The following is a 25,314-nucleotide window of genomic DNA, read 5'->3' as shown; positions in this document are numbered from 1 at the left end:
GACTTTCTCTATGCTAGACTCTCGCAGACCTTGTTTTGATGTTATGATAACTCAAAGTAATTAGTACTTAACCATATTCCAGATATTCCAGATAGGAATAAGTGCCTACCTGGATTTTTTTTTTTTTAAGATTTTACTTATTTATTTTAGACAGAGAGAGAGAGAGTGAGTGAGTAGAGTGGAGAGGAGCAGACTCCACACTGAGGACAGAGCCTAACATGGGGCTCGATCTCACAACCCTGAGATCGTGGCCTGAGCCGAAACCAAGAGTCAGACGTTCAGTCGACTGAGCAACCCAGGCTCCCCTGGACTCTTTTATTTAACCTTCACAGTAACTGTGAAGTGGATCTTATTTTTTTCCGTTTTACACATGAGAAAACAGAAGCTTGAAGAGGTTAAGTAACTTGCCCAGAATCTTGTAAAGGGAAGAGCCAGGACTTGCTCTAATTTGTCTTACTCCAAAGCCCGTGCTTTTAACCACTGCAGCATACTGTGGTTTATAGGTGTCATTTCTACAGCCAGTCGGTGGCAGGCTCAAATATCTTTGAGGTTCAAAGCCACTGCTTCTGGGTCAACCAGTATTTCTCCTGTTGTCAAGATCCATGAGGTATTTCTGGCTCGCTCCACGACACTGATGTGGCTCTGGCTACTGCAAGTAGGTAAACATTGAGAGATACCTTGCTCCCTTGCCTTAAATTTTCTTCCTTGACCACATCTATGTGTACCTCCTTGAGTGCCTGTGCATCCTACAACACAGATAGCCTCCTTTTGGCAGTAATTGTAGACCCAGCTGAACGAGGTTTTGATCATCACTTCTGTGGCGTTAAAGTTAAGGCAGAGCCCCTTTAGAATTACCTTTTTATTCTTCCTTCGTATTTGAAGATGTGTTCCCTTGCTTTCTCTTGAGTTGTCTTGGGGTTGATGTGGAGGTGCCCGCGGAGTAGAGCTACCTGGAGAAACACGGACTTAAAAGTCGTTCTGGGAAAATGGACCGGAAGCATCTCCCCCACACTCCACTCCAGAACGTGTTCCCTTTTGCTCCTACCATCTCCCAGGGAGAACAGTTGCTTATGCCTTGTTTCCAACGTGTCCCCAAGATGGCTCGCTCAAAAGCTTATGGCCTCCAGTACTCTTGGGTGATGCTCCCAGCTTGGGTCCCCAGAGTGAAGATTGTTCTCACTGGGTGTTCACAGCAGCACTTGAAAGTTCAGGGAAGAAAGCTGTGTGTGCGTGTATCTGTGTGAAGCACACATGTGTTTAACCCAGCTTTTCCCACATTGCTGGACTGTGTAATCCCTTCTTTCTGGTGGAACATTCCTGGGTGAACATCCTTCCCGCTGTCAGTTGTCACTGATGAACTTAGTGAAAAATGGGAGGGCCTTGAGAGGAGTTAGGGCAAGAGCTTCCTCCGATCTCTTCCTTTTAATATAATGATTGGTGAAACGATGTGATTCATACTGTGTTTTTCTGCTTTCTGTCTACTCCAGGAAGAGAATTTGTGAGCGAGTTTATTTGTAAAGTCAACAGCCAGTAGGCCTGCTGCGAGTGATAACTTCGGGGCGATGCTCTCTTAGTTGTATGGCGTAGTACCTTTCATAATTCCAAACACGTTTTAAGTGAAACTGGTGTCTGGTGAAAGTCGTTTGATGCTCAAGTGAGGGCCTCACTCTGGAACGTGAGAGCAGTTGTGATAAGGAGGCAGGGAGCTTTTTGTGCACGCCCTTCCTCAGCTGGTGGAGAGGAAGGGGGCCTGGGTGAGCTGAGCTGAGCCAGAGCAGTGACCTGCCACCATCCCCACCTAGAAGTCTGGTGTGGATGACCTGGGGGATGGGAGGAAGGCAGGTTTATGGTGACTTTAAGAGGATTAGATCTTGGTGCGAGCAGGACAGGGTCATGAAGGGAAAATCTCTTGTTTACTTGGAGCCAGATTTTTCAATTTTAGCGCAACAGACATTTGGGGATTCACAGTGCTGTGTTGTGGGACTGCCCTGTGCTTTGCAGGATGTTTGGCAGCATCCCTGATACCGAGCGCGCACCCCTCACCCCCTGCCAAATTGTGATAACCAAGAATCTCAGGACCTCGCTAGAGATCAGTGTTGGCGGTGGAGGAGAAGGGGCGAAATCACCCCACTTGAGAACCATGGACTTTTGCCTTAGAGCCGGAGCAATACTTCAGAACTTCGGGTAGTTAAGAATTCCAAAGACCTCCAAGGGAAGCAAGCAAGCATTTGAAACTGTACAAATCCCCCGAGAAGTGCATGATAACCTCGAGCTACTGGTTTTCTCTTCCGTATTGTCTAGTGCTAGAGGCCTCAAAAACATTTGCAAATATTTTAAATTTAGTATTTAAGATCAGAAAAAAATTGCTGGTAAGATGAGTAAGAAACCACAGAAAACGGACCTGCTGGTTTGATTGTAGCATTTCAGGGACAAAGGGTTCCATGCAGGATTTAGGGTATATATGTGAAAACGGAGAAGGCTTATTCAGGTGACAAAGGGAAATTACTTTGAAGTTCTCCATTGTATACCCAAACTATCAATTCTGATTTAGAAAATCTATACTTTGCTTCAAGATAGAATTTGCTGAGATGCTGCTAAAAAATGTGGTATTTATAAGATGCCAGAGGAATGCTAAAGCTTTTATGGGTTTTTCTCTTGAACGAGGAATCCTTTGTTTTAGCGCTTAAATGGGCAGGTGATTTCTTAAGTTTGATATACTGGAATTCACCAAACATGTTTCATTTAAAAAAAAAAAAAAGGTGCTTTACATCTAACTAGTAGTGAAGAAATTTACGATTTTTTCCCTTACTTTGTCACGAAACTATTTGAGCAGAGGCTGTAATGAACTTTCCTGAAGCTTATTGATGGTGACCGGTTTAGCCTAGACCCTTTCAGTATTTCTGTAAACTCATTGATGAATTAGTAAATTGCCAGCACCAGGGTCTTTTAGTTAAAAGAACATAAATCCAGTGGGAAATGGGGTTATAGCAAAAGTACCTTTCACAGAACTTACCAAGATTGATAACTTGATCCCAAAGTTCACAGGAAATAGAAACTTGCATCCATTTCCCTGTAGGTATGAGATTTTGAAAATGCACACCTAGCCTGGCGGATGAACTTTGAAAAATATTTCCCCCTGCCTTCCTATCCCCTGCTCTTTCTGGATTTGAGTGTCAGAGTGTTTGGTGTGCATCCTACACCTTTCTGTGAACTTGACATATCTATTCATTTTACATTTCTGTATGTATGTATACATTTCTGTATGAAAAATAAAATGCAGTATGCTTTTTTTTTTTTTAGTTTTAATGTAATTTAGATACTGTTTTATGACCTGATTTTCCCCCCCTACTAAATGGTGTATCTTGATTGTTCTGCATCAGTACCTATGACACATCTACCTTGCTTTTTTTTTTTTGTTTAAGATTTATTTATTTACTATAGAGAGAGAGCAAGAGCGAAATATTTTTCGAAGTGAGGGAGGGGTTGAGGGAGAGAGTCTTCAAGTGAATGCCCCACTTAGCCCAGAGCCCAGCTTGGGGCTGGATCCCACGACTGGTGAGATCATAAGCTGAGGCTGAAACCGAGAGTCATAGGCTCAACTGACTGGGCCACCCAGGTGCTCCGCATCTACCTGACTTTAATGACTGCATAATTTTCCATAATAAAGAATATATTATAAATAATGTGAATGTATTTAACGCTATTGAACTCCGTACTTGAAAATGGTTAGTATGGTAAGTTTCACATTATATGTATTTTACTGCAGTTTTCTTAAGAGGACATACCGCAGTTGATTTAATCATTTCCCTGCTGATGGACATTTACATTTTTTCCAGAGTTTTGCTTCACCATACATTTTTTAGACTGACACCTCCCATTTGGGGAGATATATTTTTTTTGGTTTAAATCATGCTCCCCGCCCCCCCCCCGGGGGGGGGGCAGCCTGGGTGGCTCAGTGGTTTAGCACCGCCTGCGCCTGCAGCCCAGGGCGTGATCCTGGATTCCCGGGATCGAGTCCCATCAGGATCCCTGAATGGAGCCTGCTTCTCCCTCTGCCTGTGTCTCTGCCTCTCTCTCTCTCTCTCTCAATCTCTATCTCTCATGAATAAATAAATAAACTCTTAAAATAAAGCATTGCCCCATGTGCCATAAGATCAATGACATGTCATCCAGAGATAGGAAATAGGATCCTTGCCCTTTTTTCTTTGGGGGGTAAAAAGAAAGGATAAGAGCAGTTTTTGTTTTCTTCCTTCTTTCTGAACTTTAAGGATTTATTGGCTGTGGGCGCGCTGCTGGGAGAGTGAGAATCCCATGGTAATCTCCTTAGCTGAAGGTTCTCTTTCATTATTCGCTAGCTCAGTGGGTAGTCTGTCTGGGCAAGCCCTTGCCCCAAGCACCTTTTTATTGTCATACACTAGATATCTGCAGAGACGTCAGGTGGATTACCTGGTTTCCAGAGGGATTCCTGGAGGTGAAATGAAGGACAGCCCTGGGGAGGACGTTTCTATAGGCAGGTTTGGCTAGCCCGGCAGCCTGGGTTGTGCGGCCTGAGAACTGAGCTCACTGTTCAGGTCCCAGCAGTGGTTTGGTATTCAGCACACTCTTACTTCTGTGCTGGAGTTTTTCAAGCCAGAGCCATTGCTTTGAAATGCTAACCTGAGGGCAGCCCTGCCCTTTAAATTTACATTCTGCTTTCTAAAGAAAAACCTGAGACAGGTATTTTTGGAAGCTTTGTATGTTCAGTAAGTAGATATTCCACTGCTCAAGAACCTCAGCGCTCTGGGCAAGTCAGCGCAATTCTATTTTTGACTCTTGAGCAAGCAAAAGAAAAACAGTGGTCATGTGGATTGACTGGAGGTGCTGAATTTGGGTATGTTTGGTACAGGTTTCATCACAGGGTGCTGAATCCAGCACCCTGTGTCCTGTGCCTCTTGGGTGGCTGAGATGGACTGGTGGGAGAAGAGCGGAGATAGAGAAAGGGTCTGATCAGCTGCAGCAAGCAGGGAGGGACTTGTCACCGTCCACCTGGGCCCCCACGAGAGCCACAGAGCAAAGCAGAAGCCCCCCACGTGTGAGTGTGCAGGAGCGTCTGGGTCATGTGAGACTGGCCAGTATTGCTAGAGGTGGTGAACGTGTCGTCTTCCAAATCCTAGACCCTCTCTGAATGCCAGAGACCATGCTGAGCTGGGGGTGAGCTGTGGTCAATCCCACTTCCTGAGGAAGTGACTGAGGTGGCCAGCTTTTTAAAGCTGCTTCACCCTGCAACCCCCCCCCCCCCCCCCCCCCCCCCCGGGGAGCCAAGAGGAGTTAAATCACAGTGCACATTGATTTTCCTTTGAGCAGGGGCTTTGAAATGAAAGGAGCCCTCCGCAGAAGTTTCTGTTAGGTTAGCGCTTTGCTTTCAAAAATTATTTCCCTGCTCTGCTATTGTAGTTGTCTTGCTGGGGATGTCCTATATTCTGGGAAATCAGAACATCAAGGAGGAAATCAGAACATCGAAGGAGCAGAATGTAGTCTGTAAGGGTTTTCTGGGATTGTGTCCTAGTCTAGGTTAAGAAACCCCACGTAAAAAAAAAAAAAAAAGAAGAAACCCATGTATTTCATTTTATTTGTTTTTAAACCTATGTATTTTAAAGGACTTTAATCATTTGAATAATAAAACACACACAAAAAATAAAAATAAAACACAATCTTTATGGAACTTTTAATTTTATAAGGGCATACTCAGGATGGAATTCTTAGTTTTTTTTTTTTTTTTTAAATACTTAAAATTTGAGAGAGAGAGAGAGTGTGTGTATGTGTGTGCGAGTGGGGAGGCAGGGGAAAAGGTTCCGGAGTAGACTCCGCTCTGAGCACAGAGCCCCACGTGGGACTTGATCTCATGATCCTGAGATCACCACCTGAGCAGAAGAGAGTCAGGCGCTTAACTGACTGAGCCACTCAGTCAGTTAGATAGTTTTTTTTATAGAGGAAAATGTGGGAAACTGAGTGTTTTGGAATTTGTATGTGATTTTAGCAAAGTACATAAACTAAATATTAAATCTCTTAATTCCACATGAAAGGGCCGTTTTGAACATATCCTATTGTGGCTCAACATCATGTGTTTTCTAATTTTGTGAATAGGAAATCTGATATTTTCATTTCGAGGTTTTTTGGTTTTATTTATATAGTTTTAAAAGGTTTTATTCATTCATGAGAGACACAGAGAGAGAGGCAGAGACACAGGCAGAGGGAGAAGCAGGCTCCATGCAGGGAGCCTGATGTGGGACTTGATCCCGGGTCCCCAACGCCCTGGGCCAAAGGCGGCGCTAAACCCCTGAGCCACCTGGGCTGCCCTGTTTCGTTTTATTTTTATTTTTATTTATTTTTATTTATTTTTAAATTTTTCTTAATTTTTATTTATTTATGATAGTTACAGAGAGAGAGAGAGAGGCAGAGACACAGGCAGAGGGAGAAGCAGGCTCCATGCACCGGGAGCCCGATGTGGGATTCGATCCCGGGTCTCCAGGATCGCGCCCTGGGCCAAAGGCAGGCGCCAAACCGCTGCGCCACCCAGGATCCCTGTTTTGTTTTGTTTTTAAGTGAGAATGTATCTGAATGTTTGCCTCTCCTGGCCCCTCTTTCAGCCTAGTATGGACTATATTTCTCTTTTCTTGATTTTCTTTGTTCTTCTCCCCAGGCATTTAGGTAACATGCAAGAGTTAAAAGCTCTGAAGTTATCTAGGTAGAGGTAGAGAAGCCCTGAAGTTCCCTGTTCCCAGGTAGCTGGCACAAATAAAGGGTGCTTGTTCGGGCTTTACCTGAAAGCCATTGGATTGTCTTTCTTGAGCCGTGGAACGTATATATCTATATGTTATGTATTTTACTTTTTCTTCATAGTACTTTTACTTGGCTCTTCATACATATTTTACATTTTCTATAATACACAGTTATTAAGAGAATAGCAGTCACATTAACTTGAACATTCGATTTAAAAGGACATTTTTCCAGACGTAGAGCAGGTGCTTAAGAAATATAAACTCCTAAATAAGGGATCCCTGGGTGGCGCAGCGGTTTAGCGCCTGCCTTTGGCCCAGGGCGTGATCCTGGAGACCCGGGATCGAATCCCACATCGGGCTCCTGGTGCATGGAGCCTGCTTCTCCCTCTGCCTGTGTCTCTGCGCCTCTCTCTCTCTCTCTGTGTGTAACTATCATAAATAAATAAAAATTAAAAAAAAAAAAAACTCCTAAATAAAATTAAGTACTCTTGTCAGTACTTTAACTGTTATAACCTGGGCTTATCCAAACATTTGCTTTTCTTCTACCCAGAGGGCAGTTACTGTGCCCAGGGCCCCATTTCTTCCCTGGAAGGGTAGTTATTACCTGTTTAACGACTTCTAGGTATTTCTTTTTTTTAAACTTTTAATGGTATCTGTTATCTGCTTGCTAAAATTCTTATCAGCCTCAGTTGCTCTGGTAAAAGAATTCTTTTCTCTCTCTCTTCCTCTCTTTTTTGAGAAATAGAAAAATGTAACAAAAAGTATAATATTAATTGCATTTCAAGTATGACCTGCATCATCACCAGCCACTATTTTAATTGTGTATGTCTCTCTGTATCTACACCCTATTCCTCTCCCTGTCCCTCCTCCCACCTCCTCCCTTTCCCTTCCCCCTCCTCACCCGCCTCCCCTCCCCTTTCCCTGCCTCTCTTCCTCTTCCTCATCCCTTGGATCTCTTAGGCAGATTGCTCCTTCTTTTTTAGAGGGACCTGGGACTCCCCCCACCCCTTTTGTTTTTTAAAGATTTAATTTATTTATTCATGAGAGACACACAGAGGCAGAGACACAGGCAGAGGGAGAAGCAGGCTCCATGCAGGGAGCCCGATCTGGGGACTGTGGCAGAAGCTCAACTGCTGAGCCATTCAGGTGTCCTGGGACCTGGGACCCTTGTACTTAGGAACATTTAAAAATCAGCAGATAAATGGGTTGTGCTTTATAAATGGGGTTAAAAAGTTTTCTTATACTTGGGTTTTGGTCTGTGGTTTTGCATATGTAAGAAGCCTCTTAACTTAAAATAGGGATTTGACTTATAAGTTTGACTCAAGGTACCTTAGAGAGTTGACTAGCTACCGTAATATGTCTTTCTGACCAGTTCTTTTTTTTTTAAATTGCTGACTCATGATTTTCTTTCGCATCCTCAACCAATGTTTGCCTTTTCTCTTGAAGCTTGGCGAGCTTCTGGATTCATCCTCTCCTTGAACTGGGGGAAGTAGCTTATTTTGATAAGGCTTCCTTCAGGCTAAGATCCCCTCGGAAAGTGGAAGTGAAAGCGTACTGAGATACCAGATATGGATAAATACAGATAAATATATTGCACATTTATGAATAAATGCTTATCCACAGAGAAGCCTAGTTTACTGTGAAGTCAAGAATTTGTTATCTCTCGATGGATAGAACGACAGAAGTTAAACATAAGGGTTATGATTTAAGAGTGAGAGTAAATGACTTTAATGTCTGTTTCCTTCATCTTTCATTTTACCACATGAGTTAAAAATACATCTTCAGAATTTTAAAGCAAATGGGTGAAACTCAACACTGTATATCTTAAAGGTTATTTTTTGAAGTGTTCTTATTTTTGCAAGAATTCTCCAAGAAAGGTCTCTCTCGTGGTTCCTTGCCTTGGCAAAATCTTTTTGGAAAATATCAAAATCTAAATTTAAAAGGGTATTCTTGAACAAATGTATGCACTGAATTAACATGAACATATGTCCGGCATGATAGAAACATGCATAGACACGGAAAGATATTGTTGAATGTGACAAAGCCTATTATGTTAAAAATGTATATGTGTATTTATATTTATGCATATGTATGCATTTAGAAGTCTGTATATCTCAAATGTTATCAGAGCTTACCTCTGACTAGTGGGCTTCCTAAAGACTTTTGCTTCTATTTTTGGGTTTTAGAGGATTGACGAAGAGCATATACTACTCTTACAATAAAAATGGTCTCAAAATCTAGGGATGAAAGAAAAGTATTATTTTGAGTAAATGGCAGCCTGTTGGCTAAATAGAGCTTTTTTTCAAAGATGCTACCTTAGCATTTCGGTTAAGAGGTGCTTCTAATGGAGTGGCAGTGTTTACATGGAGATTTTTGAATCTGAGAGGTTACATTGGCTAGAACCTCCCTGGAGCAGGAGGTGATTGAGCTGTAGGCAGTGAGATGCCATTACTGTAACAATGACATGAAAGAACTCCAGGTTCTCTGGCTGGTGGATGAGTTGGTGGAGTTCTCAACCTGTAGTTTCAGCAGCATCCAGTCAGCAGAAGGGAGGGAGGAAGAGAGGGGCGGAACGTTGGGAGAGGGAGAGAGAATCTTAAGCAGACTCCGTGCCTAGTGTGGAGCCTGACGACATGTGGCCGGATCTCAAGACCATGAGATCATGACCTGATCTGAAACCAGGAGTCACATAAAAAAAAAAAAAAAAAAAAAAAAGAAACCAGGAGGCAGATGCTCACCCAACTGAGCCACCCAGGCGCCCCGGTGGACAGAAAGTCTTAAGGAATGCTTGTCAATAAAGACAGCAGGTTGGCTAATCCAGCTTATCAGATCAGCACTTTCTGATCTGTACTTCAAAGGTTAAAAAAAAGAATAATTGGAAGTTTCTTTGCGTTATTTCAGACCTCAATGAATCTTTTTCTTTTTTTTTTTTTTTAAAGATTTTATTTATTTATGATAGTCACAGAGAGAGAGAGAGGGGCAGAGACACAGGCAGAGGGAGGAGCAGGCTCCATGCACCGGGAGCCTGACGTGGGATTCGATCCCGCGTCTCCAGGATCGCGCCCTGGGCCAAAGGCAGGTGCCAAACCGCTGAGCCACCCAGGGATCCCTGAATCTTTTTCTATCATAGAGTATGGATAACCCTTCGTTCTTAGAAATGAGCTAATTGGGAAGCTGTATACGTTTCTGGACCTAAGTGCTTATTACTCGATCTGTTAGAATTGTCCGAAGACCTGGCTTACCCATGAAATGGTTGGCCTTAATCTTCTCTTTCTCTCTAAATATTCCCCCCTCTCTCCTGCTTCTTGTGTGTGTAACCGAGAGAGTAGTGATTGCGTGGCGCCTTGGTAGGCTTGTTTTTACTTCTAGCTGAGTGGTTCCAGAGTAGCCTGATCCTTCAGAAAAGCTCCCAACATGTTCACCAGGGTCACTATGGCTTTTTCCTTGTCCTGTGTGTACTGTCTTTGGTTGCGAGGTGGGACAACCATTTCCTCTGATTCTATTTTTTTTTTTTTTAAGATTTTATTTATTCATGAGAGACAGAGAGAGAGAGAGAGAGGCAGAGACACAGGCAGAGGGCAAAGCAGGCTCCATGCAGGGAGCCCGATGTGGGACTCGATCTGGGGACCCCAGGATCGTGCTCTGGGCTGAAGGTGGCACTAAACCGCTGAGCCACCCAGGGATCCCCTCCTCTGATTCTAGACTCGAGGAGGAGTGACTCTGTGGCCCCCCTGCGTCTTGCCGGTCCCTTTGTGACAGATTGCTTCTGTCTCTTCTTACTGCCCATCAATGGGCGGTAATGGCCTTGTCATTCTCAGCACTTTTGCCAAGAAGCATAAATACGTGATTTTCATCACAGAAGGCCTTTCCTCTGTTTAGGAGGGGTTGAAATAATAAGTGAAAATAATATTCTTACTAATCAAATCCAATAAACCGTGGCTTTTTTTGGGTGTTAATTTGCGAGGCTTTAAGATTATTGACCTCCTTATCCTTCCCTAAGGAATTAATTAATCATTTGCCTTTTCTGCAGTTCTGATCCTCCTTTTACCAGCTTCATTTCCATTAGACTTGGTCTTCCTCTGTGTTTAGGCACTCCTTGGCATTCTGTGAACCGAGCTGGTTTATCAGTTTTCTGTAGGTATCTTGGCAGCTTTATCTAGATTCATACTGCACCCTACCTGGAGTATTTTAGAAGTTAACCTATATTAAGGCCTTGGGGGTAATTGGAATCATAAGAGATGTGTTCTGGGTCCTGGAGAGAAGTTGATATTCCATTCCACAGGAAAGACCAAAGGCAGCTACCCAAACTTGCCCTTTCTTCCCTCAAACCTTGTGGCATAGGGCCGATGAGCAGAGGCTCAATTTGGGCTATTCTATATAAATTGTTCTGTAAGTTTGATCCAAATTGGCTTGCCCCACATGGATTGTCTATTAGGGTGCCCTGGTCACTCCTAGTATCGGTGGCACTCTACAGAGCAGTAGGCATCTTCTGGACACCCTGCCATCTGTGCTTTGTGGAGTGGTGTCTGCTTGCGGGCTGCCAACGAGTAGACTCACTTCTTTATAGTCATGTTTCCCAAAAGACATGGGGTAATGGGGTACCTCTGAGTTGCTCTTAGAAGAACAAGAGAGTCAAATAGATTTGGTAAACACCTCTTTCTGATTCAAAAATGTATATTAATGAGGGTGCCTGGATGGCTCAGTCTGTTAAATGTCTGCCTTTGGCTTGGGTCATGATCCCACTGTCCTGGTCCTGGGATCGAGTCCCACATTGGGTTCCCTGCTCAGCAGGGAGTCTGCTTCTCCCTCTCAATCTGTCCCTCCACCTGTTTGTGCTCCCTCGAGTGTTCTCTCTCTCTAATAAATCTTTAAAAAAAAAAAAAAATCTCAAAAGATGGTGGGGGGATGAAGATTTAAGGAAACCTTGTGGTAAGGAAACCAGTTTAAATGTTATTTAACCATTTTACTCCAGAATCTTCCTTCCTTCCTTTGGGGAACAGAGATGTGGCTGTGTGTTGGAGCTGCCCCTCACTGGCTCGCTCGCCCACTGCATGTACCTCCTCTTAGGCACATCAGCGACGTATTAGTAATCTGAAACATATCGTGGTAGGAGTACCTAAACACAGAAATGGATGAATGCTCGAAATCAGGGCCCTGTGCCCCTCAGACTGCTGTTTGCTAGGGGTTATGGGTCCTTTGCTGATATTTATCAGGCTATTTCCCTGAAGATGGTCACAAAAAGGGTACTGGACATTGGAATGCATTTCCAAAATCTTCATTTTCTTTCTTTCTGTCTGTCTGTTTTTCTATCTTTCTTTCTTTCGTAGTCTCTGTGCCCAGCGTGGAGCCCAATGTGGGGCTTGAACTTAGGACCTTGGGATGAGGACCTGAGATGAGATCAAGAGTCAGACGTTTAACCAACTGAGCCAACTAGACGCCCCTCTAAAATCTTCATTTTAAAATCCATCATTACTTGTCCTCCCCGTTCCTCTCTGGTCAGTGCAGATTTTCTTTTTGTTTTTTGTTTTTGGTAATTGTGGGTAACATCTGTGTAACATCATGGGTTTTCTTCTAACCATCCGTAAGTATACAGCCTAGTGGCATTAAATACATCACTGTCTGCAAAACCTTTTCATCACCCCCAACAAAAACTCCGTACCGGTTAAATGATAACTTTCCTTCCCACCTTCCCCCACACTGGTAGGCTCTGCTCTGCTTTGCGCCTCTGTGTATTGGCCTGTTGCAGGTACCTCCCCTGAGTGGAAATGCAGCAGTTTTCATCCGGCCTGTGTGCTGGGATCCCGTGGAGCCATCCCTGGTGTCTGGGGTGGAAACTGAGGAAGGAAGGTTGCAGCACACGCCTTTCAGACACTGGTGTCGAAGAGGGATGCCTTTCTTCCTCTGCAGAATTTTTGGTCCTTATGTACCTCTTACTATAAACCATTTCCGGTCCCTCTTTAAAGGTGTTATATAAATAAAACAATGATGGGCGATGTCGATAAATGTTAGAAAGATCAAAACAACTGAACAGGTTGAAGCAGGTCGGGATTGCTCATTTCGAGGAGCCTTCAGGAGGCTTTGACGGGTTGAAAGTCAGATGAGGCTCAGGAATGGAGCGAACGGAGGTAAACCAGCAAGAGAACAAGCTGGGAGATGAGACCGGAGCCCCGTGTGACCTCACATTTTCAATCGGGCGGCCTGGTTAGCTAGAGACATAAAAGGCTACACGACTGCATTCTTCAAAGGGCCATGGTTTTGTTCTGGGGTCAAGTCTTAGGTTGTAAGCCTTTTTCTTTTTTCTCTGTTTCTCCCTCCCCAGGGCTTGAACAGAAACACACAAAAAAATTCTCCGGGTTGGAATTTCTCTTTGATACTCACCCGGTGTAAGGGGGGGATTGTCATTAACATTTCATTACATGTGCTCTTAGGTTTGGTAGGTTTGACAGAACGGTTCAGCTGCTTCCGAATTAAACAAATACTTTTTTATGAGCTGTGTGGTTTTCTAGAATACGTGATCCAAAAGTAGTTGCAGGCTGAGCCCTCCCCCGCACCTTTCTTTCCTTCCTTCCTTTTTTTTTTCTTTTTTTTTAAATTCTCACTGGGGAAGGGTCTTCTCAATGCACTGAGGTTGGGGGAAGAGAGACCTAAAAAAGAAAAATACATTTAAAAATTCTTCCTGAATATTCATGAAACCTAATTTTGCCATAAAAAATGACTATTTCTGGGTTTTCAGTTATGTAACATTTTTTCCGACAAGTAATGGAATATGCCATATTTCACTGTAAACAGCTTTTGAGACCACACTAAATGCAGTCATGCCCTAAGGGTTACAATTAGTGAACTGCCTTTTAATTGTGACAGATTTGCATTTGCATTAGGTAAAGCCATGAGTAGATTTTATGCATTTTTTTTTTTTTTTTGAGAAATGCTTTGAGGAGCAGAGTGATTTTTTTTTTTAGTTGTTTCTATTGAAGGAGGAGATGTGAAATTAAGATCATAACCTCACAATTTCTAACCGTTTCAATTTTTTGTGAAAACACGGATACAGCTTTAGAGGAATCCCAACAGTGTCTTCCAGTCCTCAGCCCTGTGGACGGTTAATTTCACCTTTTTGATCTTCTGTTAATTGACTCTCTGGTTTCTGAATAATACTTCACAGTGCTAACTTTGGACTTCATTTTAGATGTTACCTCCTGACTATCCTGATGGAGGTCACAAGCCTGGGCTATGGAGGCCAAAGGTGTGGGTTTTTGTCCATCCTCTTAACATTTACTGGCCATGTGTCCTTGAGCAAGATCCTGAAACTTTCTCTGCCTGGCCTATAAAGTAAGAATAATAATAATAATAGTAATAATGGGCCCCAGGCCAGGCCTTGCTGTTGCAGAGTAGAGCCTGGGGCAAAACTATAGAAGACCAGCTGGCTAAATTTTTAAAAGGTATAATGAAATATTTAAAAGACATATTTAAATATTTAAAAGGTATATACCATATGTCTAAATATTTAAAAGGTTTAAATACAGCTGTATCTGGGGCCCGGTCCCCATTCCCATCCGTGGCCTGGGAGTCTGCCCCTCAGGTCCCAAAGTCTGAAGGTGCCCTCATCCTCCCAGCAGCCCTGGGAGTGAGGGAGCAGGTGGCAGCTGGGCCGGAGCCCCTGGGACCCAGCTGCTTCCCAGGGAGCCCGGATGGGTGGAGTCTCCATCCAGCATAATTTTCTAGAACTTCTCTCCCACTTAACCCTTGTGATTGAAAACATGCAGGCATTTGTAAACTTGGGCCTTGGTGCCCCTGGGAGTCAGGGAGCTCTGGTACCCCAGGGTGGAGGCTGTGGTCTCCATATCCACACACCCCTCCCCTACTGCCCTGTCTCTGGTGTAATTCATATTTACTCAGCCACTTTCCAAAATAAAAGAAAAAAAAAACAAAATGAAACTCATAAGAGACCGAAGAGAAAAACAACAACAACAACAACAAATTTCTTGTTTAGTACTTGAGATAAATAGCTGTCTAAAGCCCAAGCCCAGGGCAGGGCCCCCTTCTGTCTGGAGACAAGGGTGCTGAGTACTCCAGGGGCCGATGGGGGAGTAAGCCCGCGGCACGGAAGCAGCGCACAGTTGTTTTTGTATTTCTTAAATTTTGGGGTGGTTGTTTAATTTTGCCGTGCCACAGACTGTTTGATGTGCTAGGCCATGAGAAGTAGAGGGTTTGCTAGATTTAGCAAATAGAAAATAACAAGATGCCCAGATAAACAATGGAACGTACTTCTACGAAAAGACAAATCATTGTTTATCTGAAATTCAGATTGAACTGGGCATCCTCTATTTTATCTGGCAGCCCTGTACAGTCCCCAGCGTCCCAAGACTTGGCCCCTTTAGTCTTGGGAGATATTCCTGTATTTTCTCTTTGATAACGCTCAGTCTTTATTTTTTCTTTCTGAAACACTCTTATTAAGTCAGATGTTGGACCAACTGGATTGAACTTTTAATATTCATGCCTTTTCCCTTTCATTGTCTGGATCTCTTTTCAAGTCTGCATTCCTTGACTTTACTTATTTATTTTTACCCATTTTATCTTTTATTTCAGTTATTTATTATTTCTAGAAGTTCCTCCTTCTTCTCTGGGTGCTTGTTTTCCATAACGTCCTATTCTGTTTCCTCCGAGGATACTATTTGTGTATACATTCTTCCACTCTTTGCAGCACTTCTGTCCTCTTTCTGTTTTTTAATTCTTTATTTATTCTGGTCTCTTTCCTGTTGGAGGCATTTCCTCAGATGTGACAGTCTTGAGTTAAGGATGAGGCCATGAAGAGCTGATTGGAAGCTCTCGCTTCCCCATGAGACTGCCCTTCGGGAGGGGTGGTGTTTCTGTGATTACTCACAGAGCTGGACCCCTCATTGCAGGATCCCACAAGTCAGCATCTGGGATATTCTCATTGGAGCTTTCATTTCTTCGGAGCTTTCATTTCTTTGGAGATTTGTCCATACGGAAGGCCACAGGCCTGGCTTTCTGTCTGCTACTTCATACCTGCGGCTCTGAATCCCAAGCCTCTGTGGCTCAGATGACCTGCAGAATTTTCTCCTTGCCCTCCCCTGGCTGTGCTAGCTTGCAGGGGGCCAGGAAGTTGTACACGGGCTCTTTATCCACTCCCTATTTGAGCCCTAGCCTCCTCCTCCTGCCATACATGGTGTCTCCTTTGCTGAGTCCAAGGCCTGAGCTTCTTTGAAGTTCCCTAGGACCAGGGCACCTGGGTGGCTCAGCAGTTGAGTGTCTGCCTTCAGCTCAGATCCTGATCCCAGGGTCCTGAGATCGAGTCCCACATCGGGCTCTCTGCATGGAGCCTGCTTCTCCCTCTGCCTGTGTCTCTGCCTCTCTTCTGTGTCTCTCATGAATAAATAAAGTCTTAAAAAAAAATTGGTGTTCCCTAGGACCAACTGTCCCGTCTCCGTGGCAGCCTCCTGCATGACCTTGGGTTGTAACTTCATGACCCTACTAAGCCAGCTGCCACCCCTCTGTCCTCCTCCTTTTCCTAAAACTTTGTTGGTGTCTTAAGTTGATTTGACTCCCTTCTTGCTGTCCTTGCCTTGTGTGGGTATATGATCCAGGTAGTTTTTGGTAAGGACTTTATTTAGAGATATAGTTCACCCATGTGCACGGTACAGTGGTTCTGCATTGTACACACAGAGTTGGGTAGCTGTCTTCATGGTCACTTGGAGCACTTTTGATCCCCCAGAGAGAAGCTCTGTCCTTCCTCACTGCTCTCAGCGCCCCCAGTCCTGAGCAGTACCAGATACTTTCTGTCTCTGTATTTGCTATTTTTTAGCTTTTTAAAAATACTCTAATATCATCTTTGTAGGATTTCAGGAGGGAAGGAAAGAAACCCATGAATTCAGTCAAAATCTTTCGCAGGAAGCTCTTGCCTGGTACAAAATATTAATACACAAAAAACGCCCTGCCTGTTTCTCTACTTCTGCATTCCAAGGATTGACTGGCGTGCCCCCGATAGACATGGCAATTTTCTTCCTACATTCCCTCTCTCTCTCTCTCTCTCCTCTCTCTCCTTTCCCTCTTTTTTATTCCCTTGTTTAATGTCTTTGCTTGACCCGAACCTGGATCTTTTGGAAGCTGGAAGCTGGAAATTGCCAAGCCTAGATCAGTTGCCTTCCTGTCTTCTTGGCTTCCAGCAGTTTTCAGGTGTCTGAGGAGTGGTTGTACAGGGGAGCTGACACGGAACTGGAGGGTCAGCCTTCGAATCCAGGTCCCCAGGTTATTTTGTGGGTGGAGGAGGTAGAGGCTGTGTGCTTGTGAAAGTGGTCTACTTTCAGTTGCTTAATAATATTTTTTTAAGATTTTTTTTTTTAAAGTAATCTCTACACCCAGCACAGGGCTCAAACTCCTGATCTCAAGATCAAGAGTTGCATGCTCCACCAACTGAGCCAGCCAGGCACCCCTCAGTCGCTTAGTAGTTTTTACTCTCATACGTCCCTGCTCAGTCAACACTTGCTCTCAGGAGAGCATTGCTGTTGGCGGTTGTAGAGCATGGACTGAATGAGTTGGGGAGAGAGGACACACGCACAAATGCTCACCTGTTAGAAGTGATGACCAGCACACCCGCTAGAGTGGGGTCACAACTTAGCATGACCTCAGAGGTCATCCTGGGCAGATGCTAAACTCTTCTTGGGGTGGCTGCCAGGGAGCCCTTTCCCTGTGTCACCCTGCCTTCATAGCCGCCAGATCCTGATCTTCTTTCCCACCCCCATGGCCGCCTCCCTTCCTCTTTCCATGAAGAAAGGGCAGCCATTCAACTTTCCAGAGAACTAGGTGACTCTGGTAGATAATTCTGCAATGTGATGGGGTCTTCTTGGCCCCCTTTGCTTTGACTTTTCTCTGAGCCCACTTTGTCCATCCCCTTCTCTGACTTCTCTTGGAGTGTTGATTCATTGGTGTGGGACTTGGGGACTGCTCCTCTGAGTGGGGCTCCTGGCTGGAGGATTATACTGAGGGCTCTTGGCCTGGCTTTCATTTGCCTTGACGTGTTGTGGCTGCTCCTGCTGGTGCTTGGCCTCTCATGGGGCCCAGTCTATGAGCCATGGCCTGCTGTTGTGTCCAGTCAGTGTGTGAATGTGGTCTAGTGGTGTGGGTTGGGCTAAGGTTGGGCAAGGAGTTGTTGAGATTGCATCTAGTTCTTGGGCATGCTTGACCGGGAAGACAGAGTTTTGAAATGAGGACAAAGGGTTATGGGACAGTCAGAGAGACAGACCTATTGAGGGATTTTGCTTTGTGAGTTGAAATTCTGCTGCCTTTTCAGAGGAAACTGCATTCTTTGTCCACGTATAAACTCCAGGCCACCCTAATGATGGCCGATGCTTGGACTGGGGGCACCTCTGCAGTGGGAGAGAGGCCATATACTGTGAAGTGAGATGAGACTTAGTAAGGAACTAGTGCCATCGCTCTGTAAAATGTCGTCCTTTTTCTCCAGCCAAACCATCATTACCTCCAAGCTACTTCACCTTCTTGCCTCAAAAACACATTTTTCTTTTTTTTCCTCTTTTGTTTTACTGTTCTAACAGATCAACAAAGAGAAGAAGAAAAGAGCGGGTTGATGCTGATGTGTTTGGTGCTCTCCATATATATTACTTATTTTGACTTATGCAGCAGTCCTGTGCGGTGGCTGTTTACTGTTGGTTTCCATTATGAAGATGATGAAGTTGAGACTCTTCTGTGAGAGAAACCTGAGGAATGGGTTCCTATGCATGGCTGATGGAGCAGGGTGTGTGTTGGGGGGATTCTGGGCCAGAAAATAGTGTGGCCTGAAAAGGAAAGGTGCATCTGTAGGAGATACTTGCTGGGCTGCCCCAGGGAAGTGTGTGGCCCTCGCCCAGCTGGATAGTCTTCGGTGTCAGGCCAAGGAGTTTGGCTGTAGTTTAGAAAGTGATTTGAGGATTTTGTATAGAGGGGATTGATTAATAGGGTTAAAATAGAATTTAGAAAGGTGAATCTGGCTGTTCTGAATGAGACAATGTTGAAATGGGTGTTGTCTTTGTCTAGGGTAAGGTGACATGGTCCACAAGTAGAGCAGGGAAGGTGTTCTAGAGAGCATGCATGTGATGGGACTGAGGAGAATGTGCAGGACTTGGTGGGAGAGAAGTAGAGGTGATATTCTTTTTTTTTTTTTTTTTAAAGATTTTATTTATTCATGAGAGACAGAGAGAGAGAGAGAGAGAGAGAGAGAGGGGCAGAGACACAGGCAGAGGGAGAAGCAGGCTCCATGCAGGGAGCCTGATGTGGGACTCGATCCCGGGTCTCCAGGATCACATCCTGGGCCGAACTCATAAACCGCTGAGCCACCAAGGCTGCCCTAGAGGTGATATTCTTAATTTGAGTGGCTGAGAGAAAAACAGTGTAGGGAGAGGGAAGTCTGATTTTGAGGAATAGATGGAGAACCCAGTGGAAGAGACCTGAAATGACATAGGATTGTAAATATCCCCCCGGGCCCTTTAACTGGATATCTCAGAAAAAAAAACAAAAAAACAAAAATTAGTTTTTATTTTTATTTTTTTAATTTTTTATTTTTTTTAATTTTTTATTTATTTATGATAGTCACAGAGAGAGGGGGAGAGAGAGGCAGAGACACAGGCAGAGGGAGAAGCAGGCTCCATGCGCCAGGAGCCCGATGTGGGATTCGATCCCGGGCCTCCAGGATCGCGCCCTGAGCCAGAGGCAGGCGCTAAACCGCTGCACCACCCAGGGATCCCAAAAATTAGTTTTGAACTCTCTGAAGTGAGTGACTTTTGGATGATGTGCAAGTGTTTCGTGAGTCAGTTGTATGTGAGAGAGAGGGAGAGAGAGTATATGTATCAAGTCTGAAGTCCAAACCTTGGAGAATGTGCATTTAGAAATCGCCATGTAGAGGTTTTTAAGACATATTTAGCCTATGTTTGGGGGAAAGTTCAACTATTTGTTTTTTATTCCTCTGCAGGTCTTCAGCTAGTAATGGTAGTATTTTTTGATTTTATTATTTTTATATACTCTTCTTATAAAAAATTATATAGTTAAGGGGTGCAGGGACTCCTGGGTGGCTCAATGGTTGAGCACCTGCCTTCGGCCCAGGGTGCGATCTTGGAGTCATGGGATTGAGTCCCACTTGGGCTTCTTGCATGGAGCCTGCTTCTCTCTCTGCCTGTGTCATAAATAAATAAATAAATAATTAATAAGTAAGTAAATAAAATCTTTAAAAAAAGAGGGTGCATAGATGGCTCAGTTGGTTAGGTCTCTGATTCTTGATCTCAGCTCAGGGCTTGGTCTCAGGGTTGTGAGTTAAAGCCCTGCATTGGGCTCTACACTGAGTGTGGAGCCTACTTTAAAAAAATTATTTAGTTAAGATGGTAAATTTTGTGGTGTGTGTATTTTATCACAATTAGAAAAACTTAGATGTACACCTTGTTCTGTTTTCTGCATATGGGCCGTTAATTACATTGGCTTTGTGATATATGTGGATTTTAGTATATGATTGGGAAATTATTTTGCATATAATTTATTTAAAGGGAAGCAGCAATTTCTATTTATGGCTGCTAAAGTTTGGAACAGCAGATTCCATTTACAATGCTATCATGGAAGGAAAGACTGACTTTATTAGAAGATACCTACATCATGGTGAGAGGTGTAAACAATTCATTTATTTCCATGTGACCTGCACAACCAAATCTTTATTTTGGAGGAATTTTTTTTTTCAAGGTGGGTAGGGGCAGAGGGAGAGAGAGTATCTCAAGCAGGCTCCATGCCCAGTGCAGAGCCGGATGCCAGGCTGGATCCCAGCACCCTGAGCCGAAATCGAGTTGGGTGCTTAACCAACGGAGCCCTCCAGGTGCCCCCGGAGGAACCTAATTTGTTTTATAGGCTATTTTATTTTATTATTATTATTTTTAAAGATTTTATTTATTCATGGAGACACAGAGAGAGAGAGAGAGAGAGAGAGGAGAAGCAGAGATACAGAGGAAGAAGCGGGCTCCATGCAGGGAGCCTGACATGGGACTCGATCCCGAGTCTCCAGGATCAGGCCCTGGGCTGAAGGTGGTGCTAAACTGCCGAACCACCTGGGCTGCCCCCTAGGCTGTTGTTTTATATCTTAAATTATCAGCGATCCACTTGTCACATTGTCTGCCATTAGGCAAAAAGAGACACCAAATAAGTCATTTATCATCTTTATAGTCTGTGGCTATCTGTGGTAGCAGAAGATCATCCCAGTCATACTGGGATGCAGAAAGCATGGAATATGCAAACTTTGGGAAATTCTATTTCTTTGTTTTGTTTGTCTTTTTTTTCTTTCCTTTTCTCCGTTTGTTATGTTTTGTTTTAAAGATTTTATTTTTTAAGTAATCTCTGCACCCAGTGTGAGACTTGAACTCACAACCCTGAGATCAAGGGCCGCACGTTTCACTGGCTGCGCCAGCCAAGGTGCCCCGGGAAATTCTATTTCTAATCAACTTTGGTTTAAAAATTGTTAAGTCATTTTGATTAGTCAGTGGCTGACCTTGAGGCAGCTTATTGGTAAGAGGATAAAAGGGAAAATTAATCTCCATATATACAGAGCTGTTAGGTAAACATTTTAGTAATGCCTTGTTTGTAATGCTGTTGGCCTGAGGTCTCCAATTTCTTCAGTTTTTACCCGATGCCCTATCCTGTCCTAGCATCCCATCCAGGATGTCACATTATATTTCGTTATCCCGTCTCCTTACTCCTCTCCTCTCTTGGCTGTGATGCTTTCTCAGAGTTCCTTTGTTTTTCATGACCCTCCAGGTTTGATGAGTAGTGGGCAGGGTATTTTATAGAATGTCCAGCAACTGGGATTTGTTCTGTGCCTTTCTCGTGGTTAGGCTGAGGTTGCATGTTTCTGGGACATGGCTGTACAGGTGAGTTACCACTGCGGATGTTGACCTTGGTCATCTGGCTTGGAGAGTGGTTGTCAGACGTCTCCACTTAAAGTTACTTTTTTCCCCCCTCCCCTTTCTGTACTGTCCTCTTTGGAAGAAAGTCACTTGAAGGAGTTAGGGGTTGATTCACCTCCATAAGAGCAGGGCATCTACATAAGTTAATTGGAATTCTTCTGCACAGGAGATTTATCTGCTTTATCTCATTTATATTTTCAGTTTCATATCATAGACTCACTGGTTTTTATTTTATACTTTGGGTTATGATCCAATACTACTTTATTTGTTGCTCACATTGTGCAAGCTTATGCCACAGGGAGCTCTTTCAGCTGACCTTTGCATTCCTTTGACATGACCCTGTCAGTGTAGGTGTGTTGTTTTGGGGACACTTACTCATTTACTGGCACAACCAACATGCTCCGGGTCATTTTGTGCATTTCCTGCCTGATCCTGGAATCAGCCATTTCTCCAAGGAACCCTAGTTCCCTTTTGTGAAGAATGGTGTCAAAACCAAGATCCTTGCCTTTTCAGAGGAAACTGCATCCTTGTGCCGGCTGTCCCCACTCTTGGTCTTTGCCAGGCATCTGCACCAGATGGGCTCACCTTCTCGCATGACTCACTTTCTTCTTTCTCTCATCCAATCTTTCCATAATACTGCCCGGGTTGGTTTCTGTGTAGCTGTCAGATTTTTAGAAGACTACATCAGTACAAAATTATTATTCTGGGGTGCCTGGGTGGCTCAGTCAGCTGAGTATCCAAGTCTTGATTTTGGCTTAGGTCATGATCTTGGAGCCTGCTTGGGATTCTTTCTCCGGCTCCCTCTGCCTCTCCTCCTGCTCACATGCATGCCATCTCTCTCCCTCTGTCTCAAAAAAAATAAATAAAATCTTTAAAAAAATTATTATTCCTTGGATGAGGAGGTAAGCTGCTTTTTTATGTGGTCTGAGTTCCGGTATCGATACTACACAGGAATCTGGCAATATGATTGAATTTGGGTTGATGATATTTTTGGTCTCTGATTTATATCTTTTATTACGGCTCCCAAGAATTTTTACAGATTTGTGAGCCTTAGGGAGATAGTTAAAAACTCATTAACATTAAATTTTGAGCATTTGGTTTTATGAAGGCAAAATAAATAGATGAAATAAAATGGACTTGGGAACTGGAGGTTTGCGTTTGTCTTTCCCAATTTACAGTGTAGCTTCGATGATAGGGAATGCCAAGGGTAGTGACAGAGTTAAATGAGGGAGATTAAAAGCAAAGTGTAGGCGACTGGAACAGTATGAAAATTCACATCTTCAGGATGTAATTTCTTCTATATTTATCCTTCATGGGAAACCCTATATGAGAATCACTTTGTGAGTGTGAAAATCTCGAAACGGATGGAGGTATACATTATTTTCTCTTCCTCAAATTAACATTAATTATTGATTGATTTTTTAAAAAAAATAACTAAAACTCAAAACTTAAGAGTTTTATATAAATTCTTAGAGCTCCCCTAGGAAAACCTTACTCGCAGGGGCTCTGGGGATTTGGAGAAGGCACATCTTTCAGTGCCTTCATCTTCTCTGACGTTCCACTCATCTGCAGAGGAGAGAGCTGCTGTTTGTGGGAAGTTGTGCAAACTCTGAAGTGCTGTGTCTGTGTCAATGTAGTTCTGCTGTGGTTTGGAAGCTGTAGGGATCCAGTGGAGTTAGATGAGGGTGCCACTGCGCCTCTGTCTGGGCATCTCTTCCATCCACCCCCCTGGTTCTGACCTGGTGGGTTTGATTTGTGCCCCAGCTTTAACCCTGATTCTGACTGAGGCTCACAGCTCCATGTAGGGACCTTCCATCCCCCGGCCCCTCAGGATCAGCCTCCCCACTTGAGAGTGCTGTCCACTTAGCTGCTTTCCTTTTCTTGCTCAAGTACAGCTGCCCTGTGACGAGGAAGGTTAATAATCCCAAACTGTTCTCCACACACTGTAATCTTGAATGCTCAGCCAGGTAGGTGTCCTGGCTCTAGTTATAGGATTTCCATTTGGTTGTGGGATGAAAAGAATAGGAACATTCCTTGAAATTTTCTGACCAGAGGCCACTCCTTGTTTGACTTGGATATTTTCTGTGCTTTTTGTGCTGTGTGTTTGATTTTGACAACACTCTTTCTAAATATCTAGCTAAGTACCAGTCCTCCCCATGTCCCTGTTAACCTCATTTTTTAGGTGGAAAATTTTTTCTTTTTTTTTTTTTTAAAGATTTTATTTATTCATGAGAGAGACACACACACAGGGAGAGAGAGAGAGAGAGAGAGGCAGAGACACAGGCAGAGGGAGACACCGGCTCCATGCAGGGAGCCTGACGCAGGAGTTGATCCCGGGTCTCTAGGGCCTGATCCTGGGCTGAAGGTGGCACTAAACCGCTGGGCCACCCAGCTGTCTGAAAATTTTCTTTTTAAAAAATTTTTTAAAATGTTTTATTTATTTATTTATTTAAGAGAGAGAGAGAGAGAGAGCACAAGTGGAGAGGAGAGGGAGAAGCAGGCAACCCGCTGGGGACCCTGGGATCATGACCTGAGCCTTAGACGCGTAACCAGCTGAGCCACCCAGGCGCCCCTAAGTGGAAAATTTTCTGACACAAAGAAGTCTTAGCAAAGGGAACGTTGGTGCTGGAATGGACCAGTGCTGGCAGAGCGGGTGTTTTGTCCTCCTACTTGTTGTCTGCGTTTTGTGTAGCTGGGACGTTAAATGCTGTCTTCACCAGGGTTTGTCCATAGAAACGAATTTATTTTAGGGAACTGTATGGATGGGTTCTGTATGCTTTTGCTTAGTACTATTAGCTAAGAGACCAGAGAGTAGGTTGGTAAGTTAGCTCATGTAGCGGCAGAAAGAAGTAAATAGGATATTCATCATCTCCCTCTGTGCGTCCATTCATTATTCAGTGAACAAATACTTCTCTTACAACTGGTAAGCAAACCGTATGGGAAAAAGTTCAGACTTTCTAATAATCAATAATGTAGAAATTGGTATATAATAAGTTATCTTTTTGCTGCCTCAAGACATTTGCTAATAAATATTTATAAAGTTGAGGGACAGGATGCACTTAAAATAGCTCTAATGCATAATGGCAGCAACAAAAATTGGTATAACCTTTTGGGAAATCATTTTGGCATTTATATTATGGATCAGGGGAAAAAAGGACCTTTGCAGAATTTGGAGACTACTGCATTCCTCTTTTCAGAGATTTAGAATATTTGTTAGCATGATAATTAGTCGTCCTGCTGAAAGGAATCTGTTCAGTGTAGAAAAATCCAGCATTTACTATGTGTATTTTAGCCTTGTGTTTGTGAAAAGCCTAATAAGATCCTACAGAAGTCATGTCTGTTTCATAGCATGTGAAATGCTGCCTGAGGGTTTTTAATGTTTTCGCAGAGAAGGTGAATGTCATTGGCATAACACAGACAGGACTCAGGAGAAACAGGTTGGAACGTGAGGGATTTAGGTTAACTTTGACACGCGGTTGGGGGAGCCCAAGTGGAATCTTAAACTGGCAGTTGGAAAGGTGGCTCTTAACAGTAGAATTAGGACTGAATGTGAAATACAGGAGTTCTGTGAATGTGCACGATGGTTGTGATCACGGGAGTTGCCGCAGCTCCCC

General features: G+C 43.7%; 1 protein-coding gene across 10 annotated transcripts in view; it reads left to right on the top strand.

Moving 5' to 3' along the window:
- Positions 1-25,314, top strand: part of ZNF532 (zinc finger protein 532) — a 107,342-nt gene that overhangs the window by 14,375 nt on the left and 67,653 nt on the right. The window contains exon 3 of one of the 10 annotated variants that reach the window (XM_035712416.2): positions 12,086-12,253. The exons of 8 other annotated variants lie outside the window; for them this stretch is intronic. Coding sequence is in view for 1 of the 2 variants with exons in the window: in XM_035712415.2 (XP_035568308.2) it covers positions 18,495-18,525 (31 nt within the window). In the remaining variant the exon portion in view is untranslated. Of the gene's footprint in view, positions 1-12,085; positions 12,254-18,325; positions 18,526-25,314 lie in introns of those variants that run through there. One more of the 10 variants, XM_035712415.2, reaches the window with a different exon arrangement.

The sequence above is a fragment of the Canis lupus genome, chromosome 1 (assembly GCF_003254725.2).
Source record: "Canis lupus dingo isolate Sandy chromosome 1, ASM325472v2, whole genome shotgun sequence".
NCBI classification, from domain to species: Eukaryota; Metazoa; Chordata; class Mammalia; order Carnivora; family Canidae; genus Canis; species Canis lupus.
Note: the sequence above shows the minus strand (reverse complement) of the source record. Positions and strands in the feature narration are given on the sequence as shown.